The 16154-nt window shown below is 37.3% G+C and overlaps 1 protein-coding gene across 2 annotated transcripts in view; it reads left to right on the forward strand.

Moving 5' to 3' along the window:
* OXSR1 (oxidative stress responsive kinase 1) overlaps positions 1–16154 on the forward strand; it is a 91810-nt gene that overhangs the window by 25612 nt on the left and 50044 nt on the right. Inside the window, exons 2-3 of one of the 2 annotated variants that reach the window (XM_061127803.1) lie at positions 1292–1428; positions 6569–6710. In XM_061127803.1, the coding sequence (XP_060983786.1) occupies positions 1338–1428; positions 6569–6710 (233 nt within the window). In that variant the 5' untranslated portion in view covers positions 1292–1337. The remainder of the gene's footprint in view (positions 1–1291; positions 1429–6568; positions 6711–16154) is intronic. The other variant, XM_061127802.1, reaches the window with a different exon arrangement.

A 16154-nucleotide genomic window follows, 5' to 3' on the forward strand; every position in this document is an offset into this window, starting at 1 on the left:
CTGGGTCTCCCGCATTGCGGGCAGTCACTTTAGACAGGATAAATGAGTATTTTTAAGGACCAATTTTCACAGTAAAGAATTAGTTTAATAATCACTGCCAGTGATTTTTTTTCTTTTTTCCCATTGAGTGATGCTTTCTTTTTTGAAGTATTACTATATAAACTCAAGGGTTTTTTTTTTCATATATTCAGTGCCTTTCAATCGGTTACACTCTTTTTTTTTGATGCTCAGGTTATTCAAAATTTTGTTAGTGGAAGTCTCTTCAAACGTACTGTGGTGTCCTTTTGACATGATCCATCAATCTTTGATAACCTTGATTTTTGGTTCAGTATAAATGGTTCGCATTTATGTTGCTTTTCTCAGAATCAGCCAGTATTCTAAGGAGCCCTGATCCTTTTTATGGGGAGTGGTATTCAGAAAGCAGAACTTGGATATCTGAGTACTGCTACTGTTTTGTCCCTGCTTCTGTTTGGAAGAGCTTGGAAATACAGAATATTAAATCATAATTTGACATTAATATTTGCAATTCAGATTTAACATTACAGACCTTTAAAACTTTAAAAATTGTACTCAAATCTCTTTTCTCTCACACAGAAAATCTTGGTCCCCCATATTAACATAATTATGTACTGTATCCTGCACTATTGTGTATACAATTATTTCTGCTTTAGTCCTTAGAATAAAATGTAAGTATTGCTAATTGCAAACAGTGGACCATTAGTATGTGTAGATTAAAAATTTTGTTATGGTTACCCAGAAGTCCATGCCATGTAATAAATTGGACATTTTGCTACATCATGGATTTGAATGATGTGGCGAGATAGGACAAGTGAGTGATGGAGCTGCCCAACTTTCCCATCACTTTGCTGCTTGTTTGCATACATATTTAACATGGGAGCATTATTTTCCATTTTCGATTGTAGTGTAGGATTACAGGAAAGAGAATCCATGTTTGTTATTTTAATACCATTACTCATTGAACACCTTACTGCCCCAGAGAAGCTTTAAAGAAAAGTCTGTAGGCTTTAGAATTAAATTCTAGATTTTTTACTTGGTGGTTATGCCCCTAGGCAAACTCTTTGAACCTATTTACTTGTCTGTTAAATGGGGATGCCTTTCCTGCGTTTCAGGGTTTTGGGGAGGAGTGAGTGAGATGTCTGTGTAAAGCATCCACCACTGTGCTGACATGTAGTAGGTGCACAAGAAATTTTAGTCATTGATAATAATGATCCCTTGTTATTTGATGCTTTTCAGTGTAGCCAGAATCACCTTTTTCTTTCAATCCCATTAGTGACACACTGGAGAAACTGGATTGCTTTGTTAAAGGCCCTGTTCATATGATGGTTGGAAGCCTTGCTAACACCAACCACCTTTCAAGATGGTGGTCAAGCATGGTTCTTTCAGTATGGACAGATATGGGAATATTAGGTAATACTGTGTCTTTCATTATTGATCACCTATAGCATAATTTTCTTTATATGTAATTTGCAAAATGTGTAATACAGAGTTTTTAATGTTTTGCTAAGAAGTCCTCTGATGAATAGGAATAAATTGTCTGATTGATTCTCTCATCCATAGCTGTATGCCAGTCCATCCTTTCTGCTTCTTATAAGCAGAATGCCTTAAAAAATTTTTTTTGGTTTGTTTTTAAAGAATTCCCATTCCTCTCTCAGTGAGTATATGTCCTGATCACAAGGCAGGATGTGATATATGTAGCTGGGTGGGATGTCTTTGAAATGTACCTTTCTGTTCTTCCAGGTCTTAAGTTTCCTGGGATGGTGCCCAGTTTTTCCAGCATAGCACTCAGCAAATTTCCTGGACAATAATTTTCAAATATGTTCCAAGCATTAATTCTTTTAAAAATTACTTTTAATTTTATGAGTCAACATAATCTTACATCTAAATGTTTACTTTAAAAATATTAAAAATTTTGCATCTTTTTTAGGAAAGTGTAATCTTTTGTAGTTTTAAAGTGAACACATTTAAACTGAAGAGATACATTAAGCAATATGTAGAAAACAAAAAATAGAACTAAGCAGGACAAAAAAAACTCTTTTTAAATAGGAGGGAACTGTCAAGATAGCACAGTTAAAATGCCTTTCATCAAATACTTATTGATTACCAATACATTGGTGAATCAGTCAGTCAGTTCCTTGCTCTTATGGGTCTTATAAGAAAAAGTTGTAATTAAATAATTATAAGTGTGTAGAGTGCCATGAAGAAGTATCAGATATCATGGGAACAAGTATCAGGAGAACCTAACTATTGAGGGAGAATGGCTGTGATGGGATAGAGACCACCTTCAGGAGGTGATGTTTTTCAGAAGACTCAAAGAATAGGTAATAATTAGCCAGGTGACATGGATGTGGAGGTGGTATCAGGGGAAAAATGGGAGAAAGACCCAGACAGAGGGAACGCTGTACTGGGGGTGAGTGGAGGCAAGATGGAGGAGAGTGGTGTGTCTTGGGATCTGATAAGGAAATCACAGCTAGAGCAGAGAGAGTGAGAGGTGGGGACCATTGAGAAGCAGGGGCTGTATCTGAATAATTTAAAAATGTAAACAGCCAGAGTTAACACAAATATGTATAGGCTGCATTCTTTCATATTAACTTTTCCTTTCACACTAACTTTTCCAACCAAAGTGTTTAAAATGCATATTTTTGATTTAGCAACATTGTACTGATATAGAATTTAATAATCTAATTAAATTTTAAAATGAAACTGCAACTGGCACTCTTAAGCCCATGGACCAGGAGGACATCATGGTTAAAATAAGTTGAAATGTGCCTATTATAATTATTTTGTAATGCTTTCTTATACCTATGATATTCTTATCTTTTATTAGTTAAATAGTTGGAACTCATGTTGAATGTTGAAATTTATTAGTATAGAAGGTTAATCTTTAGAAATTACAACCACTTTCTATCTAAATAGCTATTTCTACCATTTATTAGCACCAAACTGCAATATAAGATTTTTAGAAATCAAAGTAATTAAGAAAGCTTCTGAAAGGAAAAGATAAAGAAGAATCTGTAGGCTTTAAAGGGAGGAACTATAGAAATGCAGAAATCTAATTTAAATTCACTGTCTTAGTGAATTACTTTGTGATTTAAGGATGCTCTCATCTTTGTCATCTTCTGAGAGAGAAAAAGTATGGGACTTCTTTGACCCTGAGCATGACCCAGGTTAAAAAATACATGGTATTGTGAGTGACCAGTTTTGGATGGTCAAGCAACAGTGAGGGTATGTCTGCTGATCGGAAGTGGAATACTCAGAGCAAGCAAATTTTGGCTCCTTTTAAAACTTATATGGCTTAGGAAGACATAAGCAGCACCCAGTGGCTAAAGATTGATTAAAACTTGGTGAAAATACTGGTAACTAAAATGGGTGAATTAATTTCGGACTTAGAGTGTTTTTCCATAAAAATAAACTGAGGAAATAAACATGTTGACTGAGTGATTAATTTGATTGAGCTATAATTGTCAGATTTAACAAATGTCTTGAACTAGCAACTGCTTCACCACTTTTTCAATATCATTTTAATGTTTAGTAATGATTTTCTTGGACAGTAAAAATTTTTCACTTTTTTTTAAATGTTCCGTGCCATAGACTATGAAGGCAGACGTGAGATAGTTTGGGGAGTAGATGACCTACAGTTTAATTTTTTGCTTTATTAAAAAATTTGTACCAAATCCCTCTTGTTTTACATTATTTAATTTACTTGCTTTTACTTTAAAAAATTCTTGGGTTTCAGTGGACAATCTAGGTTGTTAAAGTGCAACTTCTTGGGCCCTACATCAGATCTCTTGAATGGCAATCTATACGATCTGGGAATCAGCATTTTTAGCTAGTTTGCTAAGTAATTTCTTAATGTATTAAAGTTTGAGAACAGATTATCCCTATAGAACACTTCTTCCAGATTATGCCCAAAGACATAGTATTCTATATGCTGATATAGGCTTTCTTCATTGTTCCTTTTCTTTAAATATTAATTTGAATCATCCAGTGTTAGTTTTCTTTTGCTTATACCTTCATCTTTCTCTTAGTTTATATGAAGAATTATATATAATTTCTATATTTCAAGAGGGAGGATCGTAGGCATTGTGTAAGATGCTGCAAGATGCTGAGGAAATCGTATTGGAAAGAAGGGGGAACCTTCCAGGACCAATATTTGTCAGTTAAGGATGTAGATCTTAGTGGCATGATCATCCCTCACCTATAAAAATCATATTGTTGGGAAACTAAAACTGAAAAGACAAGTTATCCCAGGGAAGAAGGGGCTTCTTATATAGCCTTGTTTGGTATATCCATTCTGGGCATAATCTGGGAATGTGTGTTGCTTTAATTTCCCTATTAATCACTGGGTGATGTGAAATTAATAGAAATCTAAGATTTTTGAAAAGGAGTTCCTGCTTCAGACTCATTTAAAATGCGTATCTGGTGACTTTGATGTGCCCTTAGGGTCTTTGTTGCCCCATTTCTTTGATCTACCAGACTAGAAGGTCCCTGAAAGTCAGCAGTCACGCTCTGTGGATCTGGACACATACTCTGTGGCACCTAGTTCTAGATCTCATATAATATGACTTAACTATTGAATGAAAAAATTGTGATTTTTAATTCCTAGTAGGAGTTTTTCCCTTTGCATTCCTTATTTTAGATATTCTTTACATTACAGACATTTAACTCAGTTGGTATTTATATATATGTTTTCTTACTGAACAGTTCTTAATGTGGCCTGGATTTCTCAGAAGAATGAAATACCTGGCCAGTTGGTATAGTCACTTTGCTCTGGGGGTCAATGTGTGATTGGTTAAACTAAACAGAATAAAACTTGTTCCTTAGTTCCCCTCTTTGTGGATCATAGTCTTATGAATCCCAGAAATAAAGAGGGAGAAAATCTTTAAAAAGTTACCAAGAATCTGAAGTCTCCCATCATTTGTTGACAGAGAAGAAACAGCCTGTCTCCTGCTAGAGGTGGGGCGTGGTAGTTGCCTTGCTTTCTAGGATGGGGAGGGTGGGATCTGGGAATCTTATTCTGCTTTATATGAGCTTTCAACCAGTTTTCCTATGTTCAGACCTTTCCATCAGTACCTCCTCACATCCTTCTATGTGGTCTAAGGTGTTTGTGTTCTGAGCCTTTCTGGAACTCAAGGGAAGGGATCTATGTTTTCCTAACTGATACACCTCCTCTGCAGGCACTGAAGTTTCCAGTTTTACCCCTCTGCATACTCAAAGTTACTTTTTCTGCTTTCTCTCTTTCAGAAAATTAGTGATGTATCTCTTCTGTTATCTTGTTTTCTTTTTTATTCTGCATTTATGCCCTTTTTATCAGGCTTTTCAAGTTAGTGGATTTCCAGTGGGAGCTGAAGTAAATGTGTTCAGTTCTCTCATGTTTTCAAGGATTCCATCTAGACCACTTCTTTCCCTCTATTGGAAATACATTTTTTTCTTTTTAAGTGTGTGCAATAAAAAACACCCACCAGGGCAAGTTTTCAATAGAAACATTTGCCAAGAAATGGACATTCAGTCTTTTCAGTGTACTTTATGTTATATTCCAGACTCCTTGGCACACTTTTTAATATTGGAGATTATTTTGTTTTGGTTCTCTGATCTTTATGGGCCATTGTACTGCCAGAAATCCTACTGATCTCTAGCAAGCTTTTTTTTTTTTTATGGTAGATAACATTATGTGATTCTAATTATTATGTGCTTAGTCGCTCAGTCCTGTCTGACTCTGCGATGCCAAGGACCGTAGCCTGCCAGATTCCTCTGTCCATGGGGATTTTCTAGGCAAGAATACTGGAGTGGGTTGCCATGCCCTCCTGCAGGGAATCTTCTCAACCCAGGGATCGAACCCAGGTCTCCCACGTTGCAGGCAGATTCTTTACCAGCTGAGTCACCAGGGAAGCCCTTAATTATTATGTTGATGTGTTTTCCCTCCCTCTGATTTTTAGTAGGAGTATCATTTCCCATCCTGGGAAGAATGAGATTGATAATACATCTAGGCTTTTATTTAAAGAGAACTGCCACTTTAATTCCTTGCATTTTTTTTTGCCTTACCTGTTTTATTTCTATTACTTATTAACCTGAAATATAATTTTAACCTTTAAATTAGTTTGCATACACATGTGATATTTGACCTGCATTTCAGTTGTGTTTTATATCTTTATTTAAACAATGTTGCATACTCTAATCTGATGTTAGAAATCTAAATTGGTTTGTTAGATCTTTTGCTAGAGTGTTATTGATGGATGTGGTTTACCTAGGAATTCTTCAGAGGTGATTTTAAAAATCCTATATTACCTTTTTCAAATTCTCATTAGATGTCTCAAGAAGATGCTGGTGTAACACTTCTATTTGGATATTAGCAGGTTGCTTTCATGTTTTAGAGTAGAATTAATATATTATTAATTTTAAACTTTTATATTTCTTTATATTGCTATTTTTTCCTTCCTTTCCTACACAGCTAAGTTTATGAGAAGATTTACATGTGTTTTGATTTTTAAATGGCTCTGAATTATATTGAATGAGTTAAAAAATTATGGAAAACTGTTTCTTCTCTTTTCAGGTTCTGTTCTAGATATTATTAAACACATTGTGGCAAAGGGGGAACATAAAAATGGAGTCCTGGATGAAGCTACTATTGCTACAATACTCAAAGAAGTGCTGGAGGGTTTGGAATACCTGCATAAAAACGGACAAATTCACAGGTATGTAAAAGATAGCACTCCTCTCTTTTGGATAAGTGCAGCAGTAGTTAGTAGTGTTTCGTTTCATTGAGGCTATTCCTTGTTCTTTGGCACAGTTACTCATAATCTCTGAGTGTTAGCAGGGCTCTTGGTATTATATTATTAGTTCCAATACACTGTGGTTACACAGCTAGTAAACATTTAAAAAATAACAAATGCTTTAGTCAAATTGGAAACTCCAAAAATAAATGCCTAATTTCCTACCAGGAGTCAATTGCCTTAATCAACTGATAACAGTTTGGAATATTCCTTTCTAATTTGTTTTATATATTGGGTGTTTTTTAAAATTATGAAAAGCTTTTGTAAAATAACTTTTAAAATTAAACATTGTTATTTTTTTAAATAAAATAACATTTGAAGAGCCATGTAGCATTTCATGGCTCAAGTATTTCTGGCTCTTTATATCTGTTCAGTCCCTGTGTACAGATAACAAGAATTGTTATCTGTACAAATGGTGATAGATTCTGTTAGTACAAATTTGTTTAGTCCTTGGATTTGGTTTTCCTTCATTTGAAGATATATTTATTTCCCCATAATTTCTTGAGGATAGTTTCCCTGGATATAAGAATTTGTAGTTTACGTTTCTTTTCTTTTAGCACTTGAAAGATATGTTACTTAATTCTGGCCATCATGGTTGCAGATGAGAAATCTGTCATGTGAATTGGTACAAATATGTTGCTTTTCTCTGGCTATTTTCAAGATTGTTTCTTTGTGGGGCTTCCTGGTGGTTCAGTGGTTTAAGACTGTGCTCTCAATGCAGAAGGCACAGGTTCAGTATCTAATTTGGGAACTAAGATCCCCCCATGCTGCACGGCCTAGCAAAAAAAAAAAAAAAAAGCTTTCTTTATCTTTGGTTTTCAGAAGTTTAATTATGATGTGTCTTAGTGTGGATTTCTTTAGGTCTATCTAGTTTGGGGTTCCCAAATTTCTTCAATCTAGGTTTTTGTCCTCACCAATTTTGGGAAGTTTTCAGCCATTATGTCTTTGAATACCTTTGTAAGCTATTTTCCTTCCTTTTTTTCTGGGACTCTAATGGTGGAAATGTTAGATCTTTTGTTGTTGAACCTATATTGTACCATAATCCTTCTGGCTTGGTTTTCAGCCTATTTTTTTCTGTGTTCAAATTGAGTAAATGTTCTTGATTTGCTTTCAAGTGTGCTGATTCTATCCTCTGTCCTCTCCATTCTACTCTGGAACCCATTTCTGGAGCTTTTATTTCTGTTAGTGTAGGTTTTCAGTTATATAATTTTTATTTGGTTCTTTTTACATTTTTTTATTTTTTTGCTGAGATTTTCTGTTTTTCATTTGAGAATTTCAAATTGCATGTTAGAAGCATTTTTATGATGGCTGGTTTAAAATTCTTGTGAAATGGTTCCAACATCTGATTCTTCTTCATGTTGATATCAGTCTTTCTGTTCCTGTTTCTTTTTGGCCACGACATGTGGCATGCAGGGGCTTAGTTCCCCGCCAGGGATTGAACCTGTGCCCCTTGCATTCGGAGCACAAAGTCCTAACCGCTGAACTGTCAGGAAAGTCCCTTAGATGTCTTTTCTTATGAATTTTTTCTGGTTCTTGGTATGTTGAATACTTTTAAAAAATTGTATCATGGATATTTTGGATATTATGTTAGAAGACTTTTGATCCTATTGAGATAATGATATATTAAGTAATATATTTTAACAGGCAATTTCCCTGATTTTGAGAGCCCTTGCAGTGGTGTTCTGGTTTGTTTTGTGTATGTAGCACTAGAGGCTCTCTTCTCGATTCCTGCTGATGCCACCCATGGGAGTAGAGTGCACTTGCCCAGGCCTGCTGCTGCTAGGTGGAAGGTGGGAGAGAGTGGCTGTGCCTGTGAGTCTGTGAACACTTCCTTGGGCTCATCTTGTGGGCTGCCACCTGATGCTAGTTGGGCTTCCGTTCATTCTCTGGTATTGCCTGTGGACTTGAAAGGCACATTTTCTAGGTCACCTTTTGCTACTGGTTGAGGAGTTGGGAGACATTGGGTCTCAGTCATCTATTGCCACTGTGTAGAGGAGCAAAAGATACCAGACCTGGGTCACTCTCAGCTGCTGGGTGGAAGAATGGGAGGTATTGGCTGGGCCTGTCAGTGGTGCTGGTATAGGCAGCATGGACCTGTCTACACTAGATGTAGATTGGACAATGAGTGAAGTTTCCTGTCTGATCTTCATTGGCACCTCTGGTTCTTACCTAATTGGTCAGCCTGCCAGTCTATAGTCCAGCTATGTAATCAGGGATGAGGTCCCTGCTAGGTTTGGTGCCTCTTTGGCCACAGAGAGCAGGTTTAGAGCTTTTTTTTTTTTTTTTTTTTTAATCTGTACTTGTTGACAGTTCTGGGTTGCAAGACTATAATACCCATTCCAGGATATATGAGATTAAAAGAAAACTCAGGGAAGTGGTATAGTACTATGTGAAAGTGGGCTTGAATTCATTGTAAATGTATAGAGCAGACTCTAGGGAAAACCACTAAAAAAGGAAAAAGAAGAATATGCTAAGAGAGGAGAGAAAAATAGAATTACATAAAATGCTCAATTAAAATCAAAGAAGGCAGAAAGAATGGAAGAACACAAGAGATATGTATATACCTAAATATATATATAGATATATATCTTTAAAATCACTTACTTTAAAGGAACTACAAAAAGAACAGACTAAGCCCAGAGTTAGCAGAAGGAAATTAAATAAAAACATCAAGAGTGAAAATATATGAAATAACAGACTAAAAAGACAGTTGAAAAGATCAGTGAAACTAAGAACTAGTTTCTTAAAAAGACAAATAGATTGTTAGCTAGACTCACCAAGAGAAAGAGAGGACTCCAATTCAGAAGTGAAAGAGGAAACATTGCCGCTGACACCACAAAAATATGAGATCGTTAAGAGACTACTATGAACAGGTATACACCAACAAATGGTAGCACCTAGAAGAAATGGGTAAATTCCTAGAACGATAGAATCTTCTGAATCATGAAGAAACAGAAAATCTAAACAGGCCAGTTACTACTAAGGAGATCAAAGCAGTAATCAAAAACTTCCTAACAAACGTCAAGGACCAATAATTTCACTGGTGAATTTTACCAGACATTTAAACAGGAACTTATATAATCCTTCTCACATTCTTCAAAAACTAGAAGAGAAGGAAACATTACAAACTCATTTTACAAGGCCACCATAGCAAAGCCAGACGAAGACTCTATAAGAAAATTACAAGGTAAACCTATATGCAAAGGTCCTCAACAAAACATTAGCAAACCAAAATCAGCAATACATTAAAAGGATCATGCACCATGATTAAGTGGGCTTCATTCTAAAGATGCAGGGATGGTCCAGCATATTCAAGTCAATGAGTATAGTATACCGCATTAACACAATGAATGATAAAATCTTGATCATCTCAGTGTTGTTACTTTTTAGTTGCTAAGTCGTATCCAGTTCTTTTGCTACCCTATGAACTATAGCCCGCCACACTCCTGTGTCCATGGGATTTCCTAGGCAAGAACATTGGAGGGGTTGCCATTTCCTTCTCCAGGTGATCTTCCCGACCCAAGGATCATACCTGTCTCTTGTATCTCCTGCCTTGGCTGGCAGACTTTTTACCACTGCACCACCTGGGAAGCCCTCCAAGGCTGACGGCTCTACTCTTGTCCTTTTCATTTCTGAAACTTGAAGATTTCCGTTTTTTATTTCATATTGAGTTATGTGACAGTATTCTCCCCTAATTTATCCAGCATTTTTCTTTGTGTTTGGCACAGAGGAATGGTGTGTCTTAGGGCCAAGGCCTGTGTAGTAAGTGATGAAAATCTGTTTACCATGTTGTTGCAATAGAAATTCTCTTATACATTAAATCAGAGGTCCTCAACATTGGCTTCATATTGGAATAACCTGGGAAAGTTTACTAAGTACTGATTACTAGATTCACTGCCAGAAATTCATTTAAGTGATTTGTGATGAGGCCTTGGCATTGGAACTTTTGAAAGTTTCCCCAGAGATCCTTGTATGCAGCCAAGGCTAAACACCCTACTTACACTTGAGCTGAGCTGCACTGAGACTTCAGTAGGAGAAAGTTGGGAGGAAGTTGTTTTACTGGGAAGCAGGCATCGATGTTTTCAGTAGATTTTGTTACTTCCCATATCTTTAGAGTCCAATTGTTATTTCAGATAAATTTGTATAAGTCTGGTGGATTAGGTCAAATAATTTTACTCTGTCTCTACTGTGTTTTCTCCTTGACCCCTGAGGCTTTAGAGGTTTCTACTAGAGTGAACAGGTCTCTAAATTAGAGTTACACTTTTCTCTCTGTATCTATGTACCCAAATATTTTTTCCTATTTAAAGGGGTTAGCTTTAACAGAAATGGTAGATGTTTAGTCAGTTTAAGATGCATAAATGTAGTGTATTTTTCAGCTTTGTTATGATTCATTTCTTCTCTTGAACTGTGCCTATTATTGGGCTTCCCAGGTGGCATTAGTGGTGAAGAACCAGCCTGCCAGTGCAGCCTGCCAGTGCCGCAGATGTAAGAGACACGGGTTCAATCCCTGGGTTGGGGCGATCCACTGGAGGAGGAAATGGCAACACACTCCAGTATTCTTGCTTGGAGAATCTCATGGGCAAAGGAGCCTGGTGGGCTCCAGTCCACAGGGTCACAAAGGGTCAGACATGACTGAAGTGACTTAGCGCGTAGCACATGGCATGCTGTTTGTTGAGTTATGAAAATGTAATGGGGAGAAACTTGTTCTGTACTTTTAATTTTAAGTTTAATTTTAAAAGGAATTTGCAACTTTGGTGTAATAGTGATATCTGAGAAATGGCATCAAGCTCTGAAAAACAGAACTTACTGTTCTTGCTATTTAAGAGTGGTCAGAGGGTATAACTGGGGGCTGGTGGGTTGCTTGATATTCTTTGAGATGAGGTTTAAAAAAAAAAAAGGACTATTATATTGATTTCCAGATATTTAGTTACAAATCTTTTCCTTCAAAGTTCAATTTGTCCTGTTGTGTGTGAGGACAGATTGGTGTTTAATTATCCAGTGAGCCGTTTAGCTTCATGGTATTCCTCTGGTTTTACTCTTGGAAGCTGTTCTATAGATTGCAATTTTTGGTCTGACGAGGGAAACATAAATTTATTATCTTAATTGATCAGAAAAAGTAGTCATCCAAAGTATAGGTTCTGCTGACAAGAGATTGCCATTTCTTCACTTAAGACAAAAGCTTAGGGACTGTTCTGGTGGTCCAGTGATTAAAAATCTGCCTTGCAATGCAGGGACTCAAGTTCAGTCCTTGGTCAGAGAACTAAGCTCCCACATGCCTCAGAGCAACAAAGCCCATGCACCACAACTGCTGAGTCCACATGTGTGCTCTGGAGCCCGTGTTCCACGACTAGAGCATGCTTGTGTCACAGTGAAAGATCTGCCTGCCACACCAAGACCTGACACAACAAAATAAGTAAATGCTTTTTAAAAAGACAGAAGCTCAGAAAATAGTTTTTGAATGGGTAACACCAATATTTAACTCAGATAACCATTATATCTACTATGGTGGGCAAGAATCCCTTAGAAGAAATGGAGTAGCCATGATAGTCAACAAAAGAGTTCGAAATGCAGTAGTTAGGTGCAATCTCAAAAGCGACAGAATGACCTCGGTTCCTTTCCAAGACAAACCATTCAGTATCACAGTAATCCAACTCTGCTCCAACCACTAATGCTGAACAAGATAAAGTTGAATGGTTCTATGAAGACCTTCTAGAACTAACACCAAAAAAAGATGTCCTTTTCATCATAGGGGACTGGAATGCAAGAGTAGGAAATTAAGAAATAACTTCTGGAGTAACCTGGAGTAACAGGCAAGTTTGGCTTGGGAGTACAAAATAAAGCAGGGCAAAGGCTAATAGTTTTGCCAAGAGAATACACTGGTCATAGCAAATACCCTCTTACAACAACACAAGAGATGACTCTACACATGGACATCACCAGATGGTCAACACCAAATCAGATTGATTATATTCCTTGCAACTGAAGATGAAGAAGCTGTATGCAGTCAGCAAAAACAAGACTTGGAGCTGACCATGGCTCAGATCATGAGCTCCCTATTGCAAAATTCAGACTTAAATTTAAGAAAGTAGGGAAAACCACTAGGCCATTCAGGTATGACCTGAATCAAATCCCTTACCATTATACAGTGGAGCTGATGAATAGATAGATCTGGTAGACAGAGCGCCTGAAGAACTGTGGACGGAGGTTCATAACACTGTACAGAAAGTGGTGACCAAAACCATTTGTAAGAAAAAGAAAGGCAAAATTGTTGTCTGAGGAGGCCTTACAAATAGTTGAGAAAAGAAGAGAAGCAGAGAGCAAAGGAGAAAGGGAAAGTTATACCCAACTGAATGCAGAGTTCCAGAAAATAGCAAGGAGAGATAAGAAAGCCTTCTTAAATGAACAGGGAAAGAAATAGAGGAAAACCGTATAATGGGGAAGACTAGAGATCTCTTCAAGAAAATTAGAGAAACCGAAGGAACAGTTCATGCAAAGATGGGCACAATAAAGGACAGGAATGGTAAGGACCTAACAGAAGCAGAGGCGATTAAGAAGAGGTGGCAACACTACACAGAAGAACTATACAGAAAAGGTCTTAATGACCAGGATAACCAGGATTGTGTGATCACTCACCTAGAGCCAGACATTCTGGAATGTGAAGTCAAATGAGCTTTAGGAAGCATTACTAAGAGCAAAGCCTGTGGAGGTGATGGAATTCCAGTTGAACTGTTTCAAATCCTAAAAGATGATGCTGTGAAAGTGCTGCACTCAGTATGTCAGCAAATTTGGTAAACTTAGCAGTGGCCACAGGACTGGAAAATGTCAGTTTTCATTCCAGTCCCGAAGAAAGGCAATGTTAAAGAATGTTCAAACTACTGTACAATTGTGCTCATTTCACGTGCTAGCAAAGTAATGCTCAAAATCCTTCAAACTACGCTTCAGCAGTACATGAACCGAGAACTTACAGATGTACGGTTTAGAAAAGGATTTTCTGGATTTAGAAAAGGCAGAGGAACCAGAGATCAAATTGCCAGCTCCCTTTGGATCTCAGAAAAAGCAAGGGAATTCCAAAACATCCACTTCTGCTTCATCGACTGCACTAAAACCTTTCACTGTCTGGATCACAACAAACTATGGAAATTTCTTAAAGAGATGGGAATATCAGAACACCTTACCTGTCTCCTGAGAAACCTGTATGCAAGGCAAGAAGTAACAGAACCAGACATTGAACAACAGACTGGTTCAGAATTGAGAAAGGAGTACATCAAGGCTGTATATTGTTGCTCTGCTTATTTAATGTATATGCAGAGTATGTCATGCAAAATTTGGGGCTGGATGAATCACAAGCTGGAATCAAGATTGCTGAGAAATATCAGTAACCTCAAAAATGCAAATGACGCCACCCTGTTGACAGAAAGTGAAGAGGAACTGAAGAACATCTTGACAAAAGTGAAAGAGGAGAGTGAAAAAGCTGGCTTAAAACTCAACATTCAGAAAACTAAGATACGGCATTTAATCCCATCACTTTATGGGAAATAGAAGGGGAAAAAGTGGAAACAGTGACAGATTTTATTTTCTCGGGCTCCAAAATCTCTGTAAATGGTGACTACAGCCACGAAATTAAAAGACACTTGCTCCTTGAAAGAAAAGTTTGACAAACTAGACAATGTATTAAAAATAAAAAGCAGAGACATTGCTGACAAAGGTCTGTATAGTCAAAGCTATGGTTTTTCCAGTAGTCATATATGGATGTGAGAGGCACCATAAGGAAGGTTGAGCACCAAAGAATTTATGCTTTCGAATTGTGGTGCTGGAGAAGACTCTTGAGAGTCTTTTGGACTGCACAGAAATCAAACCTGTCAATCGTAAAGGAGATCAACCCTGAATATTCACTGCAAGGACTGATGCTGAAGCTTCAATACTTTGACCACCTGATGGGAAGAGCCGACTCATTGGAAGAGACCCTGATGCTAGGGAAGATTGAAGGGAATGACAGAGGGTGAGATGGGTGGATGGCATCACTGACTCAATGGACATGAGTTTGAGCAAGCTCCAGGAGTTGGTGATGGACAGGGAAGCCTGACGTGCTGCAGTTCATGGGGCTGCAAAGAGTCAGACATGACTAGGTGACTGAACAACAATAACAATGCCAATGTGTGGCTTAAAAGTTCAAATGGTACAGAATGGTAAAGGATTAAAAAGCAGGCCTTCTCAGGATCAGTGGTGCTAACTCATGGTAATGCTATGTACTCTAGACACAATGTGATGAAAATGACACTTCACTGGTTTTCCTTCCCCAAACTCTTAATATCAATCTAATCACGAGGAAAACATCATACAAATTCCATTAGAAGGACATCCTATTAATAGCAGCGCATCAGTACTGATTGACTAATGTGGCAAAAGAACCATACTAATGTGCAGTGTTAATAATAGGGGAAACTAGCTGACAGCTATATGGGAGCTCCTCTGCACCATCTTCTCAATTTTTATGTAAATCTAAAATTGTTCTAAAAAATAAAGCATTTTAAAAAAGAGTCTCCTTCCTCCACTGAACTTCTAGTATCCTGCTCTAGAAGGAGCTACTTCTTGCCATTTTCTTGTGATTCCTTTGAGAGAGATTTATGCCAAAATAAACATATTACCACATATGTTTGTTAGTATTCGTAGTATTTTGTTTATACAGTATGTCGTAGTTTAACTGGTCTCCTATGTAGATGGATAGTTAGTTGTCTTATTTTGTTACAGCATACTAGTTTATAAGTCTGATATTTGGAACAGAGTTAAGAGGTGGCAGTTGGGAGCTGGGATAGCAGGAGGGAACAATTGATTTTGTTTTGGTATGTAGTTGAATTGATTGATTTGCTGCTCCACATCTCTTCAGAGATAACCAAGTTTTATTTTAGTGTTTAGTTGGATGGATGGATGGATTTAGTGATTCATTTATCTCCATAAGTTGATGTAAAGCAGGTTGTCTTTTTTTTAGTTATTTAAATCTATTTGATGAGTAGATGAGAGATGTGCTCTATGCACTATTAGGTTGGTGCAAATATAATTGTGGTTTCAGACCATGAATTTTATTTATTTATTTATTTTTTAGACCATGAATTTTAAATCACTGTAATTAGGCTCCCACACATCCTACACATGCCTATCTCCCCTGGTGGCTCAGATGGTAAAGGTGTCTGCCTACAATGCGGGAGACCCGGTTTCCATCCCTGGGTCAGGAAAATTCCCTGGAGAAGGAAATGGCAACCCACTCCAGTACTCTTGCCTGGAAAATCCCATGGACAGAGGAGCCTGGTGGGTTACAGTCCATGGGGTCGCAAAGAGTCAGACACCACAGAGCAACTTCACAACTTCACT

The sequence above is a fragment of the Dama dama genome, chromosome 24 (genome assembly GCF_033118175.1).
Source record: "Dama dama isolate Ldn47 chromosome 24, ASM3311817v1, whole genome shotgun sequence".
Classification (NCBI taxonomy): Eukaryota; Metazoa; Chordata; class Mammalia; order Artiodactyla; family Cervidae; genus Dama; species Dama dama.